General features: G+C 40.4%; 1 protein-coding gene across 5 annotated transcripts in view; it reads left to right on the top strand.

Moving 5' to 3' along the window:
* Positions 1-25005, top strand: part of Samd12 (sterile alpha motif domain containing 12) — a 425431-nt gene that overhangs the window by 257176 nt on the left and 143250 nt on the right. Inside the window, exon 5 of one of the 5 annotated variants that reach the window (XM_052747809.1) lies at positions 13981-14018. The exons of the other annotated variants lie outside the window; for them this stretch is intronic. Within the exon in view, the coding sequence (XP_052603769.1) occupies positions 13981-14003 (23 nt within the window). The 3' untranslated portion in view covers positions 14004-14018. Of the gene's footprint in view, positions 1-13980; positions 14019-25005 lie in introns of those variants that run through there. 5 annotated transcript variants of the gene reach the window in all.

Raw genomic sequence — 25005 nt, 5'->3', positions numbered from 1 at the left:
GCCCTTTATTAGACCAATCAGGGGTTTTAGACAGGTAAAGAAAGTATCACAGCTTCACAGAGTTACACAGATGCAAGATAAAAGAATGCAACACATCATTAAAGGAATGTTCCACAGCAGAAACAAATGTAACACATCTTAAAATAATACTCTACAACAGTAACTCCCACACAACTGACATCGTGTGCCTCTGGCAATCCCTTAAATAGAGCAGAAGACACATGTAAGCCATTGCAAGACTTCAACCTACGTGAAGAGTGTGAGCATATATGTTGTCCAGCCACTAAGTGTATGGTAGTTTGTAGCATAGTATAGGAAATGAGTGCAGATTCTCCCTCCTTGAAATTGACAGATAAGGTAGCTGCAAGAGAGCCAGTAAAGACTGGGAGGCTTGGATCAATCATGTGCCTTTTCCAGGAGAAGGCTATCTCACTGGTTGCTAGGCTTTCTATTTTGTTTTCTCTCAACACATACTGAAATATAGATTTATTACTTTGAATTCATCAGAGAAAAACTAATGCAGTTGAAGAAATTCCATAGCACATTACAGATGTTAGGTCCCAACCCCCAACCCCCCAAAATGGCAGTGCCAATGACATATCCAAAATGACAGTCTGGGTTCAGCTCAGGCTGGACTCTGACAGGGTAAAACAGAAGGATTGATGGTGGATAGGTAAAAGCATTTCTTTAGAAACCTGTGAAATGGGGTTTCTTCTGGCAGGAAGAGCTACTTCCTTTATCTCCCCTTCCCTTGGCAAATGGGACATCTAGCTACCAACTAGCCCATACCTGTAACACATACCACAGCCCCATGCTAGTGCCCAGGTTGTTCTGGCTAGCCCTCCTCCCTCCCCTCCATAACTACCTATTCTCTTTATAACTGGCAAAGCTTTCCATGCTTTTTTGCTATTTTATCAGTCCCCAAGAGGAAGTCGTGGCAGCCTTCGACTCCTCTCTCCCCCAAATGCCTCTGGCTATTCTCTCTCTACCCAAGAGATAGCCGCGTGGCAGTTTCATATTCGCAATAAACCTTCTTTCTACCCATGGAGTGGCCTAGTTCGGTGGTTTCATTGCACCTTCACTTACAGCTGGTGTCAATACCCAAAACTGAACCAGGGACTTCAACGTCTATATTTCGGTCATCTCACAATCACACATGGAGATCCCTTTCCTGTGTTCCTTTGTGATGGAATCCCCATGGGTTCAGGGACAGCTCCAATGTCTCTCATGCATACATCCTGAGCAGTGGACCCATGCTTTTGACTCTACATCTTTTGTGGGGTTTGTGGGGTTTTTTTCCCTCCCATAAGAGATTTATGGACAAAAATAAATCTAAAGGACTAGAAAGTTGAATTTCTAACCCCTTATAGAGTTACTCCTTAAAATACGCACATTGTAATCCTTAAATAAGTCATCCCTTGGCTTTCTTTTTTTGTATCCTAATAAGGGCTAAAATCATGATGCCTTGCAGTTTCTGCTGTGAGAGGCAGTGGTGCTGAGAGTCAATTGGTCCCCTGGGTTAACCTGGCATTGGGGTCAGGAACTGCCAGTACTTTTGTTTCCTAGTCCTTTAAATATTTCCTGGTAGATACTAAGTGCTGTGACAGTAAAGATAATTGAAATAATTATCACTTAGACTCCAGGAAACCCATTCTATTCAAGCCTTGGGCTTAGAAAGAGTTGACTTTTTCATTCTTCGATGCAACGTTAAGGGTGCTAACTCTGACTACAATCTTGCTACCTAAGTGAAGATGGAGAGGTGAGTGACAGTCTTCCAAACCAGACAAGAGGATGATGACTTTTATCAAACTTTTTAGTTACTTTCTTTCTTTCTTTTTTCTTTTTCTTTTTTTTTTTTCGAGACAGAGTTTCTCTGTGCAGTTTTGGTGCCTTTCCTAGATCTCTCTCTGTCAACCAGGATGGCCTCTAACTCACAGAGATCCACCTGGCTCTGCCTCCTGAGTGCTGGGATTAAAGGCGTGCACCACCACCACTGCTGGGCCAGTTAGTTTCTTTTTTAACTGGCATACAAAATGAACAGGTTTCATTGTGATGTTTTTCAGAAACTTTATTATTCCTCCTCCCCATCCCTTCTCCCTTTCTCCTCTCACACCCTCTCTCCCGTCTTCTTCCTCACCTCCTGCTGGTTCCCCTCCTCTCTTGAGTAGCCCCCAATCTTCTTTGGTGGAGCATGCATCCCTTTTTGTTCTTTCTTTTTCCTCTGGTTCCTTTAAGGCTTATTCCTCACCCCATCCATAAAGAACATCACAGTGCCCCATAAAGAACACTGAAATAATGAAAGCTGCAGGAAAATGGGTGAAGTTGAGAATTGTCGTGCTACTTAAAGTAACCCAGACTCAGAAGGAGGATAATTCCAAACACTAAATGGGAGGTCGTAAGTATGGGCAGATATTTATAAAGTACTTATTATGTGATAGATACTTAATATCCAAGACAACCCCTGACTTGAAGCACCCTCTATCCCAACAAATACACCAAAAATGTATGCTTTTAATTTCGTCAGATTTTATCAAAATTGTCCTGAGACCCGGGATACTTAACCCATGATGCCACAGTGACAATAATGCTGACAATAATCACTGTCATTTGTTATATGTTTACTATATGTCCACCCTCTCCTAAGCATTCTATTTGCTTTGTAATTTACCCTAACAAACCTCGTTGAGATTGGAGCTGGTACTTCCATAGTTTAGAAGAAGAAACAGGCATAAAAGTATTCAGTGATTTTTTTTAACCAAATCTGTCGGTCTCAGAACTGCTAGAAGAAGCAATGGAACTGATTCACTCTTCAACATTATGACACTGTTGTTTAGCATGCCGTCTTTGTTGCTATAACTGGCTGCACGGGCATTATAGTAGTTTATCATAACCTTGTGGTCTGTACCAGAGCTTCAGCTGGGAACATAGTATCAACAATGCCTCTTCTAGCTAGTTGTAGAACCTGATATGAGATAATACTAGTTTTTCTAAGGACACTGTATCACAGTACCATAGACACCGTGGTTTACGTAACAAATGTGTTACCTCACCATTTTAGAGAACATTGGTGCTAGACTCAGATGTTGGCAGGACTGGTTGGTTTTCGGTCCCTCTCCTTGGCTTGTAGAGGACTAATGTCTCGCTGTGTTTTCAGATGTTTGTCCCTCTGTATGTAGTCATTACACTAATCCCCTTTTCTTACGAGAACACCACTCTAATTGGCTCAGGACCCATGCTAATTAATCAGTTTGCAGAGATCCAGGTGATTGCAGGGGATGGTGAGAGCCGGTTAGATGGTCAGAAGTGCTCTAAATGGCCAGGATAAATCTGTTTTAAGGTACAGTCAATTGGATTTGGTGATGAATAGAATGTGAGGGTAGAAAGAGAATAAAAAATGAGTACAGGTCAGGAAAAAAATGACTCAGCAGTAAAGATGCTTGCCAGCAAGCTAGAAGATCTGAGTTTGGTAGCCGGTTAGAACCTATGTAAAAGTGGAAGTAGAGGCCCAACTTTACAAAGTTTCCTCTGACTATAGTACATTCCTGTCCTATACACATACAAATAAATAAATAGGTAAATAAATAAATAAATAAATAAATAAATAAATAGTAAATAAGTATTTTTTTAATTAAGGGAGTCTAGAACTAAGGAGAGGCTTCAAGTGCGTAAAGTGCTTGCTGCACAAGCATGAAATCCTGAGTTTAGATACAGCACAAGCAAAAGCCAGGCTTAGCAATCCATCCCTATAAGCCCAGCACAGGGGCAAGGAAGGGAAGATGGGTAGATCCATGGAGCTCAGTGGCCAGTCTGTCTTCCTTAGTTGGCATGTTCTGTGTTCAGTGAGAGATCCTGTCTTAACAAATAAAATGGAAAGCAATGAAGAAAGACACTCAGTGTTGATCTCTGGCCACCATGTGAGGACACACACACACACACACACACACACACACACACACACACACACACGAGACCAGGTAACTGGCCTGAGTCCCCACATGGCAAAGGAGCCAATGGTATGGAAGAGGCTGGGAAGAGGAACATGAGATGTAGCTAGAGTTTTCCTGCCTGGCCCACAGTCAGGGCAAATCTCTCACACCTGCTAATCCCACAGCCGCTCAGACCCAACCAAATAAACACAGAGACTTATATTGGTTGCAAACTGTATGGCCTTGGCAGGCTTCTTGCTAACTGTTCTTACAGCTTAAATTAATCCATTTCTATACCTTGCCACATGGCTTGTGGCTCACCGGCATCTTCACATGCTGTTTCTCATCGTGGCAGCTGGCAGTGTCTCTCTGACTCAGCCTTCCACTTCCCAGCTTTATTCTCCTCCTTGTCCCGCCTACACTTCCTGCCTAGCCAATGACCAATCAGTGTTTTATTTATTGACTAATCAGCAACAATGAGACAATGGTTTGGCCCAGAATTGAGAACGTTGATTTATGAAACCCTTCGAAATAGCCTGTGAAATTTATAAGATGTCTGAGAATGGAGCTCCAATAAGGAATCAGCAGTGAGAGAGCGTGTTTTGGAATCATCAGAACATAGGTATCTGGGATGCTGGAAGCATGTTGTGCACTCACGTGCCTGTTGTTCATTTCTTCCCTTCTCTCACCTTGATTTCTCTGTTAAGTGTGAGAACTGGAGATTTATATTCCAAGAGCCTTTTCTTCCCTGAGATTCAGAGTATCATTTGTGTAACTCCAGAAGTCTCTTCTGATAAAGTTCTGTTGACATGGATGTCAGGAAAATATGGGGTAGACAAGAAACTGCTGAAAAAAAGATGACATGGACCAATATTATGAGGCCAGGTTGAACCCACGTACTGGTCTCCCGTACACAACACTGTTCTGTCAACATTTAGGTAAATAACCCACAGCAAAGTGGCTCAAAACTTGGACTTTGGAGTCAAAGACTCTATCGCAGTTATTATCCCAACTCTGTTCTTCTCTATATAACCACTGGCAAATAAAATATCCATACAAAGGTAAGTTTTATTGGCCAAAAAAATGAGAATAAAATACCTAGTTCATAGAGTCTCTATTAGGATTAAAAGGGATACATTTGCAAAATGATTATGCCCATATCTAATTAAATGGTCAATAGTAAGTGGATCTACCTCTAAGAACCCGTTCATACTAGAGATTACTTGTAAGGATAAAATACACCTTTTACAAGTCTATTCTAGTAAGTCAAGTACTGAAATTTTGTTACAATTCAAAGTTGTCACAAGCTGAGGAGCTGAGCAGGTGTAGTACAGGATGTACAGCTTCATCACATCCAGTAAATTGCTTCAGACACAGGCCAGTTTCTTTGTCAACAAGAATCACAAGGAAAGGTGTCCCAATATCAAAAGACAACTTGTCATTGTTTGTGAGTGAAGGCAGAGGCCAGCCCAGACGCTTCAGGATATACCAGTGCATTGGGCTCTTTTGATCGTTTCCTTGACCAGTGTGTCGATTATTGACAGATAACCTCCAATAATTGAGAGAAGTTCTTTTCTGACTACATGAGAACATTTTTCACCACACAGAACTCCCCCCACCCCTGAGTTCTTCCAGAATGTAAGAATCCCCACCTCTGTTATCTCCAAACTATCTAGTCTATACCCTTGTTCCAGTCGTTTCATGGTGGTTCATGTTCTAATGATCTACTGCCATCTCTTCAGGCTTATTGACTCAGTCAGCTAGTGTTTTTATGAAGTATGCCCTTTATGCCCAGCACTGTTTGAGTCACAATTAAGAACACAGACTCCTTTATGTTATTGTTATTTCTTGATTCTGCCAGTGTGATGTGACTGGAGAACAAGACTATCATTGAGACTTAGTACTGAGTTGAGCTGTACATATGTGCCCTAGAATTTCTCAGCCAATGGGACTTCCTGAATTGGTGAAAATGTTCTTGATGCAGAGTGCTCAGTGCAGCAGCTACCAGCTACATGTGTTGGTTGAAGATTGAGCTATAGTTAGTATAACCAAGAAATGGGATCTGTAACCTTAATTAACTTACACTTAATCGCATGTGACAACCAACAACTACACTGCACAACACAGCTCCATCTCTCAAGAGAGATGGATATGGTCCTTATGATATCCTGGAGGTGGTAGGGCTTTAGTCTGAATTAGAAATGAGAAACTTACAGGCAATCCTGTGTAAGGCAAAGGCTTAAACAAAGGCTGAGAGAGAGGGAAACATGTAGTTTATGAAGAATGTAGAAGGAAGTCATTGGTTATCCAATGCCAAGTGGTCAACAGAGAAAGCATGTACATACAAGTCATGTTATACAAACTGAACAAGTTGTATTTATGTTTTAGAAATCTCTCTCTCTCTCTCTCTCTCTCTCTCTCTCTCTGTGCATGTGTCCCCATGTGTGTGTGTGGAGGGGAATTATATAGGAATAACAAAGAAAAAGAGCCCATGAATATTAGGGAGAGTAAGGGGCTGTATTGGAAGTACTGAAGAGAAGAGAAGAAAGGAGGAAATGATAATTTCAAAAATAAAAGTGAAAATACATAGGGAATGAATCAAGGGAAATGAGAAAGTTTTAAAAAATGTTTTAGAAGAAATGTCTAGAATGTAGACCATTCTATTTCACAAGATTCATATAAGTATTTTACCTGCCTTAATTGTTTTTCATTATTTACAGTAGGTATTATGTAATATTGAAGTTTTATAATTTTATAAATAAATAACTCTACAGAGTTATTGCACATAGTACGCAAGCTGTTTGTTGTAATTTTCAATAGCAATAATATGACAATCTAAAGTGAAATAAAAGAAGCAATTATTGAGGAGATTAAAGAAATTCGCCCGTTTCTAACTCACAATGGGGACTAGTGACAGCATAAAGTTGAGGGACAAAGGGATGGAGAGTGTTAGACTGAGCTTCAGAAGAGTTAAAGCCACCAAGTGTAGGCCTATTGTTAGAAGGGGAGGAAATATTCCAGAAAACCACCAGCCACATATGAATGGCAAAGGTAGCCTAGCCTCCCATTTGTGTTCTGCCAGTGCCTTTTCACTGCCCAAAGATATCCAGAATCTGGAGGGCAAAGATTGTCCAGGGCTTAGCCTCACATGTCACAGAGCTTGACAATGAAGTCAAGAATAGAAGGAGTAAGTAAAGAGAATGGGAACAAGCTGTACTTCTTTTAGGCGGGGTGGGTGGGGTTTTAAGAAGTACAGTTGTAGTTGGTACTTCTATAAGAAGGCATGTTAAACCCAGTAGTTTAAACAACTAACATTTTTAATGGTTCTGGAGGCAAGGAGGTCTTTGATCCAGGAGGCTGCAGGTTCAGGTCCTGGGAGGGTCTTCTTCCTGGTTTTAGACATTGTCTTTTTTCTACATCCTCACATGGAGGAGAAAGTGGGTGGGGTGTCATCAATGTTCTACCCTCATAATCTACTTACCTGCCAAAGACCTCACCCCAAATGCCCTCCCATTGCCGATTCCAGTTCCAGCACAGACAAGTTTCAGGAAAATAAACATTAAGAATGGGAGAAACAGAAACGATTTAAATATATAATGTTAGTTCAAGTATGACAAAGTCATGCAGTAAGGTGTAATGGAGCAGTCAAGATAAATGAAAAGAGAAAACTTTACTAAATGTTAAGTGAAAAGCAAAATATGGCAACAGTTTTATAGGTACTAGCTTTAAGTGGTATGTATTCAGGAGTGGTTATATTATTCTCAAAGCCAGTAAAAAACGTTGAAAAGAAAGGTACCCAAAATTCTGATAGTGTCTCTTTGGGCGGGAGTTCAAAGGTGTTATTTTATGTATGTGTCTGTGTAGTACATGTTTGTATGTGTTCATTCATGTACATGCGGAAAAGTAGTGTGTGTGTGTGTGTGTGTGTGTGTGTGTGTGTGTGTGTGTGTGTGTATGCAGGCCAGAGGTCAACATCTGATTAAATGTTCTCCCTTATTTTTTGAGACAAGTTTCTCCCTGGACCTGGAACACGTCAGTTCAGCCCAACTGGCTGGCCAGAAAGCTCCAGGATCTGCCTGTCTCCCCGCCCCCCAGCACTGGAGCTACACATGCGCACCACCCTGCCAGTCTTCTTACATGGATGCTGGAGACCCAAACTCAGGTCCTCACGCCTGCATACCAGACACCTCACTGACTGAGCCATCTCCCCAGCCCTAAGGGGGATGTTTTTACTATCTTTGCATCTTCCCGTTCCTTTCAGATTTTCTTAAACAATGCAACTCCTGTATTATTTATAACCTGTAACAGTGCTCCTGTTGTTACTGTTCTGTCTGAGGGGCTGCATGACTTAGAAGCAGGCATGTAGATAAGTTCCTATCTAGCAGTCACTTGCTGTCTCTTTACTTAGCCTCATTCTCATTCTTCTGTTCCCACTTGGCGGTGACTAGGTGCCTGAGCTACATGACTTAGTGCTGTCAAAATTGGATGGGTCGATAAAAATGGTCTTCTTCAAAAAAAAACAAAAAAAAAAACAAAAAAAAAATGGTCTTCTTTTACAATATTCCACTGAGAAACTCTGAGGTCTTGGAGAATGGCCTGATTTCCTATTGATCTTTTTACTGCTTCAATTATTTCCTCAATCATGGTTGGTTAATTTAGATCCCCACCAACCCTCTTTTTCTATTGTCTATTATATTTGGTCCCTGTTAAATATGAATCTTCAGCGGCACTTCCATTACTAAATTGACAGTTGCCTAATGCTTTATTGACATCTGTAGGAATGAAGCGTATTTCTTAGGAACCATGTAGGCGGTAGCCATTTTTTTTTTCCCTGAACCATCTAAGCATAGCCAGTGTTTTGTGTTCCTGTAATCTTAATTTTAAAAACAGCAATCCATCTGTTTCATTGTTTTATTCTTTCCTAATAGAAGAAAATTTCCCCCTACTGTCTCACTGATCTACAGTCATCCAACCCTGATGGGCTCTTGTAAATGGAATTAACTCCAGTGATGTGATGGCTTTTCATATTAGTTATCATTTCAGTAAATCCATTCACTCTCCCTGGCTTGCTTTTTAACCTCCAGCTGCTACCCAATTATTAGTTCTTGGATGACTGCTTCAGCAGCATTACTGTAGTACTTGCTTGTAGTAGATATTAATAATAATAAGCAGTTTATAAATGTGCAGAGTGTTAAATGCACATAAGGATTATTGTTGATAAGCCTAATTGTAATCAGACTTTTCCACTGGGTGAGTTAGAATTCTTGTGGTTGGAATGAATAGAAATCAACTCAAGGTGGCTCTAGCAAAGAGGCACTGTGGAGTTGTCTCAATACATATTGAGAGGAGCCTTTGACAAGCTTTTGGGATAAAAGAGCAACTGGGCCTCAGGAAGAATTAGAACTGTGAACTGGAAAATCAGCAAGAATCTGAAGATGACTAAGGATGCTTTGTAGTAGCAGAGCATGTCCCTATGAGCATGAGGTGCCAGGCTCAATCTCAATATCACAATTCCAATGACCAACCATTTGATCTCTTTTGTTTCTGATGATATTTTCTGAATCATACCCAGCACCTCATGTATGATAGGCAAGAACTTTACCAGTGAACTACAACCCCAGTCTACTGCATTCATTCTTCAGACTTAATTTCTCACCTCTCGTTCTATTTCATAGAAAAGCCGATGGTTTCCACTCCCTTCAATGTTTCAAAGCTGTGCCTAAACCCAGCAGAACCTTCTCCTGTGTCTTCTTGATCTCCTAATTTCCTGCTTTCAATTATCTCTATCCAGATTGCAAATTCTCTGGACAAGGGCTCTCTGATTGGCCCGGTGTTGATCCAATCAATAGATTCATAGGGAGGCCCAGACTATGTGTTTCTCAGTATCTAGTAATGTCTCTGTACTCTTTACCAGCTGTGTGGTAGTCACAGAGTTTGAAAAGTGTTGATTACAATTATTATCTAGTCGATGGTTTTGTTGGCCTTAATTGCATTGCAGGGACAGAAATTTACCAAATTCACCATCTTTCTTTGCATTAACATTTTTTACATGAAGCATATAGCTCATATAGATGGAGCAAGGCAAATGTGAACTCTAATGACTTAAGTCCCACATGGCCAAAAAAATAAAAAAAGAAATGGTTTTATGTTCCTGACTTACATGATTGCCATAGAGACATGCCAGGGTGATGATGGAATCTGATAAACTAGGAATGACACCATGAAAAGTGAGGCAGAGAACAGGCTCATGAAAGCCCGGCTTGGCTTCCTGTTGTGAACACAGCAGTTTGATTACCACACTTGCTTAGAATCTACTGTCTTACGGACAAACGCCAACCTACTCACACTTAATGAGATTGACATCTAGAAGATCTGTTTTGAAGTAGTCAAAATAACAATTAGTTTTCTGTCTGGGGCTTACTGCATTGAATCCTCAAATAAAGACATTTGTGCTTTGTGCACATTGTATATATTTGTCAAACACCTACTAAGGTGAAATGAATCCTACCATTATGGTTATCAAAAGAGTCTTTAAGTGCACCTTGGTCTAAATTGAGCTCTGCGGTAGGCACTTGAATAAGTACTTCATCCTTTTAAGTCATTTCATTTTCACAATATACACTGTGAAGTGGGTTCTTCTGTAATTTCCTTTTAATAGTCAAGAAACTGAGGGTCCAAGACTCTGAAATAAGATGATCAAGGTCACACAGTTAGAAATGTGTTAGAGAAAGAAGACTGTGACTCCAGACCTCTCTGGCTACATAACACTTGGCATCATTTATTTCATATTTAAGCTGTGTTTTGGCTTGCTCAGCCTGTTCTGTTGATTTTCAGAAGGATAGAAAAAGGAACACTTGCCCATCACAGGTTAGCACTGGCATGGACTGGAGAATAGGTAAGCTATGGAACACCACAGTGTAGCATGGCAGGTATCATGATTAAGGCAGCTGGAGAAGGGGCTCCACCACTTCCCAGTTAAGTGACCTTGGGAAGTTTCCTTTCCTTACACCTGGAAAATACAGAGCAGATAGTCCCACCTTATATTCACTCAGTGGAGGAGAAGTTGATATATGTTAAAGTACTGAAACCATATTCAGAAAAAAAAAACAGTAGCTCTTACTCTAAATTACTATATATGTAAAGGAGACAGGGTAGGGATTGATATGTATAATGCTGCTAGATATGCAGCAAGCGTTGGTCACTTAAAGTAGAATCCTGAATAAAGGACTTTATCTTATTCCCACAGTTACTAAGCGTATGCTGTGCATAATACACCGAGATCACTATTAATTAAATGTCTAAGAGCAAGCACTGTGACAATATATGGGATGTTCTAGGTCCTGTTTCCATAAAAACAGATGGAACCTAGTAAAATGACTTTGAAGAAACACCTAAGAATAGTTAGGACCATGAAATATCTAGGGTTATATCAAGAGACAGCAAACTAAGTTCTCTATCAAGCCCTTTTGAAATGCTTTATTCCAGCAACTTTTATCATCCCTGTGCTCCAAGGGCTCTCTCTGTCTATTTTCACACCCACCCATACCACACGCTACAAAACAGACCACTGTTTATCGCTTCCAAGATGACACAGCTGACTCTTAATGTATCTTAATGAGGGATTGTTCAGTTATCTAGAACAGTCTTCAGCTGGAGTTAGCCCGAGAAGGGATAAAGCCAAAGTGCCAATGCATATTAAAAAACTGACTTTTTCCTGGTGGCAGCTTGTCGTTTTTCAATTTGGCATCTTTCCCTGTTCTTTTCTCCACCATGTAGATCTGCATGAGACTTGATTCATAAGGGATTTTCTTATGAGGTGCCTTTCTTCAAACATATGGATAACATTGCCAGGTTTAACTGAAGGCTCTTTAGAGTCTTGCTCTGTTTACAGTCTAAAACAGATCACTTCTGTTCTTGGCCTCAATCCTAGATGCCCAGGAAATTAATGGTGCCTCTTGGCCTGTGACAGCCTGTTTATATCCTGGAGTTGGTCCCTGGTTTTTACTGGCTTTGGGTGTCTGATCTTCCTTAGACCAGCTGCCAATTCTATCTGGCACTCCTCAGGGCCACCCTTCTCTGACACTCCTTCCTATCCACAGTCTCTGAAGCCACAGTGATTTGTTTTCTATGCCTTCCCATGATTGATGGCTTGGAACAATACATCATGTATACTTGACATGAGCTGCAAAGAACTTAACTCACCGTGTGTGTGTGTGTGTGTGTGTGTGTGTGTGTGTGTGTGTGTATGTGTGTGTGTGTGTGTGTGCCTGTCTGTCTATACATATATGTATGTATGTGTGTCTGTGGTAAATGTGTCTGTGATGTATACATGTGTACATGAGTATATGTGTGTTCAAAATGTGTGTGAAGGCCAGAGGACGATACTACATGTCCTCTTCAATCACTTTCCCCTTTATTGAGGCACTGTCTCTTACCCAGCCCAGAGTCCACCAATTCAGCTAGTCTATCTAGCCAGCTCGCTTAAGGGATGCTCTGTCTCCTCTTCTCCAGTGCTGGCATTGGGCAGGCTGCTACAACTACCCTGCTGTTATGTAGGTGCTAGGGATCCAGTCACCAGTCCTCCTAGTTGAATGGCAAGGGCTTTATCCACCGAGCCCTTGTATATTTGTCATAATATATTACAAATAATAAGTCTATTTGCAGCCTGTACTGTGCATACTGTTCTAATTTTTTACCAGTAGGGAAATAGAAGTATACCAGAGTTGAGAAACTTGTCACACACCTGATCAGTGTCAGGGCTAGAAAGGGAGGATCTCAGCCATGCAGAGGCAGGACTCTTGAAGCCTTACTCTGATATTTTGCCTTCCTTGCAGGCTGCCCAAGCCAACCTCCTGTTTGAGTCAATGAGTTGTATAAAAACCTCATCACACATGGGGAGAGCCACATGAGTCCTGGCTATTATTATTAGTGTGTTTAATAAAAGGCAAAAGCTGAAGACAGAGAAGTAACAGAAGTTCATACATCATGTCTGGGATTGGCCAAATTGTGTTACTATCTAACACACTGCACTAAGTATTTTTTTTAAAATAAATGACCATGGGTAAACCAGTGGGCAAAATATTGATTAAAAACTAAAAGTCTTTTATACCACTGAGTTTCTCCAAGCCTTTAATTTCTTTGTGTTATTAAAGTCCCCAAAATGGCCATAGTATCCAGGATCTTCCCACCCAGCCCCCATTATTTCCTGTTAGAATATCAAACAGGAAAAGCTAGCACTATAGAACTGGGATGCTTCCCTTAGACTATTTTTATCGCCAGGCTGGCCCTCTCTGGCATCTGGGAACTTGAGTTTCGGGGGAGTTCCTATTACTCCCTAGCCAGGTGTTAAAACAATACATACATACATACACACACACACACACACACACACACACACACACACACACACACACACTCACTCACTCCACCTATGCTAAATTGCTGCTTTCCTTCCAGGAGCCGGCTGTGTTGGATCACATCTGGTAGACAACATGTCGGTGACTAGTCCCAAACACAATAGTTAGTTACTAAGTTTCTAATGAACGTCTATTGTAGAAATTTCATGTTTTTTCACATCTCATTGTTGGACTCATTTTATTTAACCCTATAGTTAAAAGACTCTTAAAGACTGGAGCTTAGATTATTCTAGATTCTACACAACATATTTTTTTTCCATTTTCTGATTTGATTTTGTTGGAATAAGTCTTTGCTATGAGTCCAAAACTTTGCAGAATCCTGTGAGTAAACCTCATAAATCACCAAGTCTGTGTGTATTCCTCAGGACCTTATCACATCCAAAAGATCCTTCTCCTCGTAGTGCCTTTCAGCATGTCATGGGACTTTAAGATTTTACACCATTTCACTGTGTGAAACAATGATTAGCTGTTCAATTCTTCAGGTGGGTGCAGATGCCACCCCACACCTTTGCTCTGAACATTTTGTGAAAAGATCTTAGTTCATTTCCAAGTAACAATTTTCTTACATGGCTGGAACACACAGAATAAATACATACTGACAGGCCAAAACTGACTGTAGTAATTTTATTGTCCTGTAGGAACAATGGAATGGGAAGAATGAAGATAAAACCAACAGCCTCAAGATATAATCATCTTTACATCATTCCATTTTTTAAGACTTAACTCTTTATTCCAAATTAAAAGCATATAATTTTATATATACAGTAATAATAATAATAAAATGTATTAATGATAAAAATCTCACGAAAGAGGCTCCATGCCTCCCTAAGTCTCATGTCTCCCTGAGTTCATTTTGATGGCATACACAGCTATGTCAGGGTCTCCTGGGAACAAGCAGGCTGCTGTGCTGTATAAAAAGCCAAGAAGAGACAGACAGTGACTAGTTCCAGCATGTGCTACTCCAAGCTCCTTTCCTGGTACTTCTCCTCTTCCACGTTCTTCTCGGCTGACTTGTCTTCCTTTTATTGTTCTACCCTGCTGCTAAGATTATATTGCCTATCCTCCACCCTCGGTGGAACACTGTGTTTCCTATGACATAGACCACTTCCTGTGAGTCCTCGTTGGATGTCTAGACCAGCTACTCTGTTTTCCTTTGGCCTGTTTTTAATGACCCTGTTGACCCATGTCCTGATAATGGGTCTTGAATCATTGGATTGTCTAACACCTTGCCTAACTGACTAGTTTGGCAGATAATCCTTGATGTCTCAGGACCCATGCTTATGCTGCATCTTACCTCCCATGGTTTTTGTTTCTTCTACAATGCTGTTTTCTTTGACCCCTCCATTTAAATCTTTTGTTCCAGGCTCAGTGAAGCTGCCCTTCGTCTTTATGTCCTTGACATCTTCCTGATCTTTGGATTCCCACCAGTATCTCTGTGGATATACCTGGGCACTTGCCATGTTATTTAATTATGCACCCTACACACAATGAATGAATTCCTACTAACACCCATTCATTGTACTTCATAACAGTGACACAAAAAAGAATGAAGCACAGTCCAAGGTCCCTAGGAGCTTGCTCTCTAGTTTGTCTGTGATACATGATGTTATATTATTTTTGTCTCATATTAGTTAAATGATTATTTATCTGTATGTATTAAATTCCCCGAGGAGAAGAAAAGCGCTAAATGACCAGTAGTAAATAAAGATTAACAAGTCCCATAAAAATCCAAACTGTCTCTTCTCTACAGTTCACTAGCCTTAGCCTCCATTTCCTTGTCTATAAGCTTGGACTACTCACATGATCTCTCACCAGTGTTAAGAAGACTGGCTCAGACAGAGCCAATAAAATACCCAACACTGGGGCAAGCACATCCTAGTCACATGAGTGAATGGTAGACATAGTTCTCAACTGAGTCAGCCTATGAAGCAAGTGCTTATGATTCCATTTTTCCAGGAACTTTGGCCTTCGGGTAACACTGGGAGATTGATCCTATTGGGATGATCCCAGAATTGTACTGCCAAGCTTCTCCCATAATGTCCAACCTGAGCAGGATGGGAGGAGATAAAAGAATGGAGTTGTGAGTCACAAAGTCAACAACGCATGTAAAGACTCGCCAGGCTTCCTCTGCACAGGGACATGGATTTCCACATCCATTTTTGGCTTTAATGCTGCTGTTCAAAGTTTGCTTCATTTCCTGGCAGCCACCAGCTACAGAATAGAGTTTAGAAGGAAGGAATTTCCTTGTAACGTTCACTTACTGCGTGCCAAGTGTCATATACATTCTCAACTCTACAACATCCCTCTAAAGGGGTTCTTATTGTTGCTTCCCAGATTGAAAAGCTGAGACTTGAGGACATTAGATAATTTGACCAACGTTGCATGACTAATCAAAGATCTAGAGCCTTTGTCCTTTATAGCCCTTTAGTAAGTGAAAAACTAGCTTATTCTTTTACTTGTGCATTTCCTCTACTATGCAAAGCACTCCCACTCAGTCAAAAGTGTGGGGGGGTCCGCAGTGGAGAAATAAATTCACAGATCTTACAGTTCCAGTGTCCCAATACTTTTCAGGACTGGGTCTTAGGTGAATCAGTAGAGGTGCCTGTCATAAAATGTAAAGAGGCCTCCTACAGTTCATGCCAGTGCACACCCACACTATTGCTTATTCTAATCCCAGTGCTGGCCCTCCTGCCAAATGCCCCTATAGGCAATTACACAAAGGTGTCCATCACCATGGTAACCAGGAGAGACCTGAGACTGTCTAGAGATACTTTGGCATCCCTTCCCTCTTGATTCCATGTTGCTCTTTCTGAGCAACTCCTACCCTAAAACTGTTTCCCCCTCTCCCAAACTACATTTTATAACCCTGTTCATGCTTATATTCACAATATAGCTGCATAGGCAGGAAGAGAAGAGACCATGAAGGTTCTCCACCAACACAAGAGAGTTGATTTTGCTGCTTGCCTTCTGTTGTAAGTGGCTAAGTTGCAGAAGATTGTGAGAGCCGAGTCTAGTGGGAAAGTACGTGCTCTGAGGGATGAGTGGGTCTGTCTCAGACATAGGAGGCAAGGAATTGTTCTTGCCATTGTTGAAGCCCAGATCAACCCTCCTTATCTTTCAGAAGAGGAAACAGACCTTAACAGGGAAAATGAGTTCATGACCTCACTTAACTACTTCATGCAGCATCAGGAGTAGAAAGCTCATTTCTGCACTTAGCGCCTTTCCATGCAAAGTCAGGGAAATGGTGGCCACCACATATGATATTTATTCCCTTGATTCTATTATAACCTTTACCAATACCAGTTCAGAAAAACAGGCAGCATCCTTACTGTCTGTGCTCAGTTTTACTCTCTTTCTGAGAAACCTGTTTTTACTGGCCAGCTTTGTGCTGTCATGATAAAATATCTGAAGTAATTAACTTATAAAAAGAAATGGGCTTTTAAGCTTAATGGGAGATTCAAATTCAAGATCAGGCAACCTAATGGCTAGTCTGTGGTTATGGTGGCATCATCACAATAGGAGGGGCACAGGTCAAAACAACTGGTCACATCACAAGCCAGAAAGCAAAGAAAAAGAAAATGAGCCAGTTTCCCAACTGTCTGCTTTGGATACACACTGCCAGGGACCAAAGGCACACCCATTATCTATACCCTACCTCCCAAAGGGCCAACTATAGTCTAAGAGTTCCACTCTGGAAACAAGCCTTTAACATGGATTTTAATGGAATATTCACCCAAATCATATACTTCTCATGTAGTAGAGTAGGAGCCCTGTATTTCATGGACCACCTACTTTAGAGTCACCTATTATACTAATTCAAATTGTGGAGTTTTAAACTGCTTCCCAGTTCTTCTGAGTCAGGATGTGATTCTGTCTCTTGAGTTTAAGAACTACTTATATAGATTTGAGGCTTTTTATGTCCATGACTTTCGGCCTGGGTTTTTCTTTCCGCTGTATTTCTAGGTCTCAGTCAAATTCAACAGGAAATGAAAATCACTATATTCTTTTGTCAAGCTGTGATCTGGACAGAATAGGCTTGGGAGAAGGAAATTCTCAAAATCAGAGACATTCCATTTCCCCGTGTGGGTCATGATAGTGTTATAGAGGAAGATTGCTCATTTGCTCTTGGTGTATTTTCAATAAAAGTTTCTTGTCAAACATGATGAAACACTCTTAAGATCTTCATTTTCAGTGAAGGGCAAAATATTTTCAAATAGATGTCAGTATTTTCTTCCACCTCCTTTGTAGGAATTTGTTTGTGTACTTCCAGGAGAAAGTAGACACTGGTGGGCATGGGCAGTGGCTGCACATGGGCCTGGCCAGCACACAGACCACACATATTAGTTGCCAGGTTATAAAACTTAGAAGATTTTAACTTTTGAAATTACAAATTTCTATACCCTGTATTAAAAGTTTAATTATTTTCACACTTGCTCTATTTACACTCTGCATGCCCATGTTTCCACTAATTGATATGCTGAAATACTAATGACACCCTGAGAATGGCCCTTTCATAAGCAGTATTAGTGCCATATAACAGGGACCCAAAGAGGTTCTTTATGCTCTTTCTGCTGTGTACACATACAATCAGTTGTAGCTCTAAAGAGAGCCCTCACCAGAACCCAGCAACACTGTCACCCTAATTTTGGGCTTTGAACCCATAAAATACAAGAAAATAATATTTAAGCCACCCAATTTATAGCACATCGTGATAGCACATTTGCTATCACATGGACCACAGTTCAGAAATCAGGTATATGGGGTCGGCTGTCTTAATTGACTACAGAACATCAAAGATGAATGCCAGTTCTCTAACATTCCTCCCATTAAGAGGGAGAGTTTGAACCTTCCCCTAGAATCTTGGAAGGCTTACTGATTGATACGATTTATAAGATATGATGTAAGTGATAACTGGTCCACTGTCTGGACCTAAGCCCTGAGACACCAGAACTGCTAAATTTATAACTTGTGGAATACATGAGATGAGTCTGTGATCCCTAAAGCCAACCTACAAGAAGAGGCCCTGTAGAGAGACACCATGTGAGAAAAGACAGAACAGTCAAGGAGCACCAGCCCTCTAGACATACAAATGGAGGTGCCTTCGTGGAAGTAGATCTTCAGACGAACAATCCAACTGAGCCATTTACCAGTATCTAACCCATAAGGGCATAAGCAAAATTCAAATGCTTGGAGATAAAAATATAGATTCAGTAACCGCAACAGGAGGCTGTTTCTAGATTCCTCTCTTCTGAAACTTATTTTACCCTCAATTTTGTTTTGTTTTGTATCCTTGGTCCTAAGGAAATTTGTGTTTATAGTTTCCTACATAACCAGTTATGTAGAAACCTTTGAACTACAGTAATATTTTGGAAATTAATTTTTAAAATGTAAATATGTATCTACCCAGCGTTGTGTAGCTATGTCTATATATCATCTGCAGATTCAATCAATTTCCAATTGGAAGTATTCATAAAAATAACCGTATGTTTAACTGAACATGTATAGACTTTTTTCTTATTCCTGAACAGAACCCAATAACAACTATTTACATAGTATTTATATACATTGGGTATTATAAGGAATCTAAATATATTCTTAAATGTATGGGCAGATGAATGTAGTTTATATGCAAATATTACACCATTTTTAATGAGATACTTTCACATCTGTGGATTTTGGTATCCATGAGGGATCCTGAAAACCAACTGCCTGTAGACATTGAGAGATACCTGCATATGATTAAATAAATAAATAAATAAATTATGAGGCAGGAGACAAAACTGAAAGCAATGGCAATTTTTATGTGGAGTGCTTTATCTACAATGGACCACCTTGCTCAAGGTAAAGAGAGCGCAAGGCCCAGGACAGGTCAGCTGTGAGAGCTAGTTTCCTTATCTATGAAAGCAGGTCCTATTCATCTTTGGCATTGATGACTCTATGAATCTGAGAGCTCAGCTTTTGTACCATGTATTCTGACTGTCTGTGTTTCTTACAATGTATTAGAAACGTATGCCATGGTGATCCAGCCTGTGGGACAAATGAAATATCCAGTTCTTTGCTGCACCCTGTACCTTACTTGTCTCCTCCAGCTCTCAGTAAATATTTGTTGAATAAATGAATGAACAAATGAGTATGTGTTAGTCACCACAGTTACAAAGACAAATGAGATATGATCCCCTGCCCTTGAGGAGCTCACAGTCTATTGAACACAAGCAGCAAATTAAATACTGGTCATGCCTCCTGGGTAGTACATTCTTTTATTATAGAAACACCATTTCATCTGTGTCTAGCTGCTATTCATACCGACAAATGAAACAAGATGTGTGAAAATGTACCCTTGGAGGAACCTAGAAAAGGAGAGAAGTCTTCCCACTCATCCTGCAGAGGTAGCCTCTCTATGCTGACTGACTGACTGACTGATTGACTGACTGACTGAGAAGGCAGAAGGAAGGAATGCCCCACCAGAGCTGCAGGAACCTGGGCCCAATTACTCAGAATCACCCTCAGGGACCCATCAGAAAAGCAAGAACAAATTCCCTGACACATCGTTCCATCAAGTTGTACCTGCACTGACTGCAGAAACGGCATTGTGGCTACTGTGTGGGCACTGCTCCCCAAACTGCAGCTAAAGGAGAAAGATCTAAGGTTTTGTTTAGCTTTTTAAAAAGAGAGGTGAGAATTTTAAAGTCAACCTGCATGGATAATTGTGATCACCAGAAGCTAGTCATGGTGTGGAGGAGGGTGACAGGGTAATGTTTGATAATGGGCAGCCAAGCAGAATTAGTGAAGAAGAACAACTCTCTGGTATTCTGGTATTCTATCGCTCAATGCAGTGACTGTAATTCAGAGAAACCCACGACATATTGTATGAAGAACCACAGGAGAGGATATCAGATATGTTAATGATAAGGAGATGGGAATGTTAATAACCCTGGTTTGATCAGGAGCTATCACCCACATGTATTGAAAACTATTCTGTATCCCATAAACATATACAAGAACATGTTTATCAGATTTTTTTCAAATATTTAAGAGTATGGAAATGTTCACTACCTGGATTTTATTATTAAAAACTACATACATATATTGAATTATGACAAAATAGTCTGTACATATGTATAACTAAAATAATCAATTGAACCAAAGAAATGTGGAAAAACCAGGCTTTTGTCAGACATCTTTATCCATGTTCTTCAAAGAACTAGCTTTTTTTCCTTAAAAGGTGTGTTTCAAGTTCGTACATCTTTGTCCCTTTTCTTCATACTTGAGGGTTTTTTTTTAAGTCAGACAAAGACAAAATGATACTTTTGTTTAATCTTGTAGGTGAGTGGCTTCTATGTCTTTCCTAGTATCCATCTAACAAAAGTATCCACATGTGGTGGTTTGAAAGAAGATGGCCCCCAAACAGAGTGGCATGATTAGGAGGTGTGGCTTTTTTGAGGAAGTGTGTCACATTGGGGGTGGGCTTTGAGGACTGTTTTGCTCAAGCTTCCCTCAGTGTTGACAGTCAGTTAACTTCCTGTTGCCTGCAAGATGTAGGACTCTGAGCTCTGCCAGCACCTCATCTGCCTGCACACCACCGTGCTCCCCACCATGATGATAATGGATTGAACCTCTGAATCTATAAGCAAGCCCCTCAATTAAGTGTTTTCCTTATAAGAGATGCCATGGTTTTGGTATCTCTTCACAGCAATAAAAGCCCAAACTAACACACCATGTCAATATGTTTATATGATCAACATGTAGTGTTGATTAAAATCTAGTTGAATTTTGAACGATTTCTCTTTCTCTGTGTTGAATATTGCAAGGGGAAAGTGTCTTACCATTGCTTAGCAAAGACATTGATCCTGTGTGGTCCATAGCTGGCCAAGCAGTATGCCCTAAGAGGTTGAGCTCTGTGGGTAGAAGTGACTCTGTTTGCAAAGGAGAATCTGGTGGAATGCCTACCCAGTGATCAGTTTGCTGCCTTCGTTCACTATACTCTGAGTTCTTGCATGTAGAAACTCCTTAAGAAAAGGACAAAACAGCAAAGGCCACTTGATTCCTTTAGGCCTTGCAGTGTGAAAGATTATCAGCAATAGCATCTTGGAAAGAAAAAAACATTTTTATTAAGACATATTTTCGCCTTTAAGGAGTACTTTTATGTCATTCAACATTAGAATCCAAAAGAGCCAAATTTATTATGTTAGTAATTACAGAAAATTATAAAAATCAAAAGTTTTTAAAGATAGCAAAAACTGTCAATGGGAGCCATTATAAGTTTGAGAATTATGTGGCACTATTTGGCTTCTGATTCTGGCTAAAGAGATCTACTTTCAGAAAAAAAAAAATTAAAGAAGCCTACATGATGGCTTATACCTATAGCACTTGGCAGGCTAAAGCAGGAAGAATACAAGAAATTTGAGGCCATCCTGGGCTAGAGTGAGACCCCCCACATTAACAAAAAATATTAGAGCACCATTAAACTCACAAAAACATAATTTGCTTACTAATTTTGTTTCTGTCGTTTTAAGTTTTACAATCTTCATTTACAATCTTTGACCCTTGGATTAACTGCCATGGCTCTTAGCTGCTATAAACATTTTCCTGTGTCACATGTCATCCTAGCTGATTTTTAGTACACTTCAAGACCTAGAATCTCATGGCCCTCAACTTCTATCTTTATAGGAGGTTATTACATTAAGAGAATTAAAGTTGGAAGTGACTAAAAAGATTAATACGGTTAAAGAAGACATGACTGTTTCCAAGAAGGCCACATCAATCGGTGCTTTGGGACATGTACGAGGACAGTGATGCACAGAAGCATAATGCTGAGTAACATGGATTACTGGTCCCAAAGCAGCAATTACCAGAGACCTGCTTGGTTGCATAAGCTTGTCCCCTAATCAACAGTGCCAAAAATTTCAAAAGGAGGTAGCATGGATAAAAATCCCTGAAGCACAAGGCCTTCTTTCTCCTTTAACTCAGAAAAATGATTCTATCATGATAAAATCATAGACCCAAAAAGAACTTAGAAAGGCTCATGGTCCATGCTCCTAACTTCAGGTAAATCCAAACATAACCTATCATAGACTAGTGATGTGCCTGCCTGTTTGTAACCCTTCAAAGAAAAGACTACATGCGGATATCTGTGATAACCCATCTGGGTGTTTAATTGCCTTTTCCAGAAGGGAATTTTTGGTATGATTTCAGAGCTTCTCAGAGCTGTTTCCAGGATCTATGTCACCACTCTAATCATGGAACATTTAGTACGCTAGTGATCTTGCTAAATCTTATTCAACTACTTTGTTGCATGGGAATAAGCAACGGGCTTCTTAATGACATGGACTGATTTAAGTAGTAAAGAGAAACAGAGAAAACCCTCAAAACATGTCATTTCCCTGCTCCTCTGTTAGCTGACACTCTCCTATTACAGTTCCAGTGTTCTTCAGCATTCCTGTGGATGGGGACTGCCCAATGCTTGGTCATTTCCTGAGGTAGTAGAAAGCGTGGTGTAACTGGAAAAAAAAATTGGCACACACTTCAAAGGGAAGCTGGCTTGCCATCAGAATAGCAAGATAAAAGGAGAAAACATTTAGTAGGTCACACTAGATTGTCGGAGTTAGTAGTCATGGTCTATGCCAGATACCATTTGATATCACTGGGGTATAGGACCAAAAAGCTTGGCTGCCAATCCACTTAATGATGATGGAAGATGATTCCTTTTAATTTTTTTTCACTATTAAGGTAGCAGGGAAACATGTTGACAGAAACCTCTAAGGAGCCCCACATATAGATGGAAGGGAAGGGGAAGCCTGGGTTTGTGGGTGCTAGCTTGTATCATACGAGCATTGCAGAGAAAGTAAAGCACATTGAGACAAAAGTTGTATGCTGTGGAAGTGTCTGAGAAATGCGTCATGCTTGTTGGTGGCTGTGTCTTCACTATGGCAAGGAAATCTCTGACCCAAGAGTGTGCCATGAAATACTATTCAAAGACTCAGGAACTTGAAAAATGCTCCATGAGCTGAAAAGGTTAGTCAGTCAAGGATCTCATACTCTGCTATAAATGAGCTTTGTTGTTCCTGACTATCAAAATTCAGGGATCTATCTTGCCTTTTTTTAATGCAACAAACATATAAAGTATGTGCAGCCTCTGCCAAGTGCAGCACTGAGGTCTAGGGTGAAGGATGACAGACATAAGTCATGTCCTCAGATGGCTCAGTGGAGCATGCTTGATATTCAGCAACTGTTCGTTGAATAAATACATAAAGGGATATATTTAAACAGATGAGTTGGAATATGACGATATAAGTTCTGGTAGCTTCTGCTATGGTACTGTGATTCTAACTGTATGTAGGTGAAGTAATCGGGGAGGGTGCCTTGTAAAAGATGCAATGTTTGGGATACATCCCTTTTTCTTTGTGGTTGTAATACAATTATATCATTTCTCTCTTCCCTATACTCTCTTCAAACCCTCTCACATTCCCGTTCTTGCTCTCTTTCAAATTCATGATCTTTTTTTTACATTGATTGTTACCACATATATAAGTGTGTATATGTGTATATATGCATACATACATGTATATGTACATAGGATATATATATTCTATAAACTGTTCAGTCTATATAATGTTACTTGTATGTGTGTTTTCAGGGCTGACCCTTTGGTATTGGATAACCAGTTGGTGTGCTCTTCTCTGGAGTAAACTATTTCTCCCATTCTTAGCATTCCCTAGTTGCCAGGGCTACATCTGAAAATGTGGTTATTTATTTGTGAAGCAAGCACTTACACAAACATACCAGATGCATGGCTCTGGGCTTTTAGAAACACACACACACACACACACACACACACACACACACACACACACACACACAGATGGGACTCGGGGCTGTTAAGTCAATACATACAGTGTTGATGGGAGGATACACCAGTGATCAGATGGGAGGCTGAGGGAAGGTGGAGTGCAGAATGATGATTCTTTGGTGTCTCTTCAGTTCCTGGTGATGAGTGCTTTCTTTCTTATAAATCAAGCCCCACTCACTTTAACATTCACTCCCTTGAACTTTCATGAAAGTAGGAAAGTCCTCTTGGCTCATAAAATACCATTCATCTTCTAAAAAATAATATGTGAGATAAATTTTTAGCCTGGGAATTTTCAGTGTCAACACAAGGCATTTATGAGCATGCACTCTCTTTTAGAAGTGGTACTCTTGGGACCACAAGACATAAAGGTGTATGAGTTTTGTGTTTTCACTTACAGAGGGAATTATGGGAAATTTTGTATGTAGATGAATAGAAACACAAGTTCCATGGATCTTCAATGAAGACCAACCTGAAAGCATGGCCAACGTCTCATTGAACCTTTGCCAATTTGTCTTGTCACATCAAAATCTCAAGCGTACACAGGGAGACAGTGACTCTGAAGCTCAGTTGTTCGGGGAACAAGCTGCCTCTGATGCTCAGCCCCAAAGAAACAAGATACTAGTAAAGGAAGAGGGGGTTAGAGCAACATTGAATCTGCCTAGGGGAGCCCTCCACACAGTAACTATCGGAGCTGTGCCTTATGCTTTGCAGACCCAAAACTAATGCTGGAAGGAAAATACCACATTGTTGTTGGCTGTTTTTTTTGTTGTTGTTGTTTACTGTTTACTCTTTTGGGGGCCCACCACCCAGCTCCCTA

Source organism: Peromyscus californicus, unplaced genomic scaffold (assembly GCF_007827085.1).
Source record: "Peromyscus californicus insignis strain IS unplaced genomic scaffold, ASM782708v3 Scaffold_20__1_contigs__length_68692818, whole genome shotgun sequence".
Taxonomy (NCBI): Eukaryota; Metazoa; Chordata; class Mammalia; order Rodentia; family Cricetidae; genus Peromyscus; species Peromyscus californicus.
The sequence above is the reverse complement of the archived record's forward strand: the minus strand, read 5'-3'. Positions and strand labels throughout refer to the sequence as shown.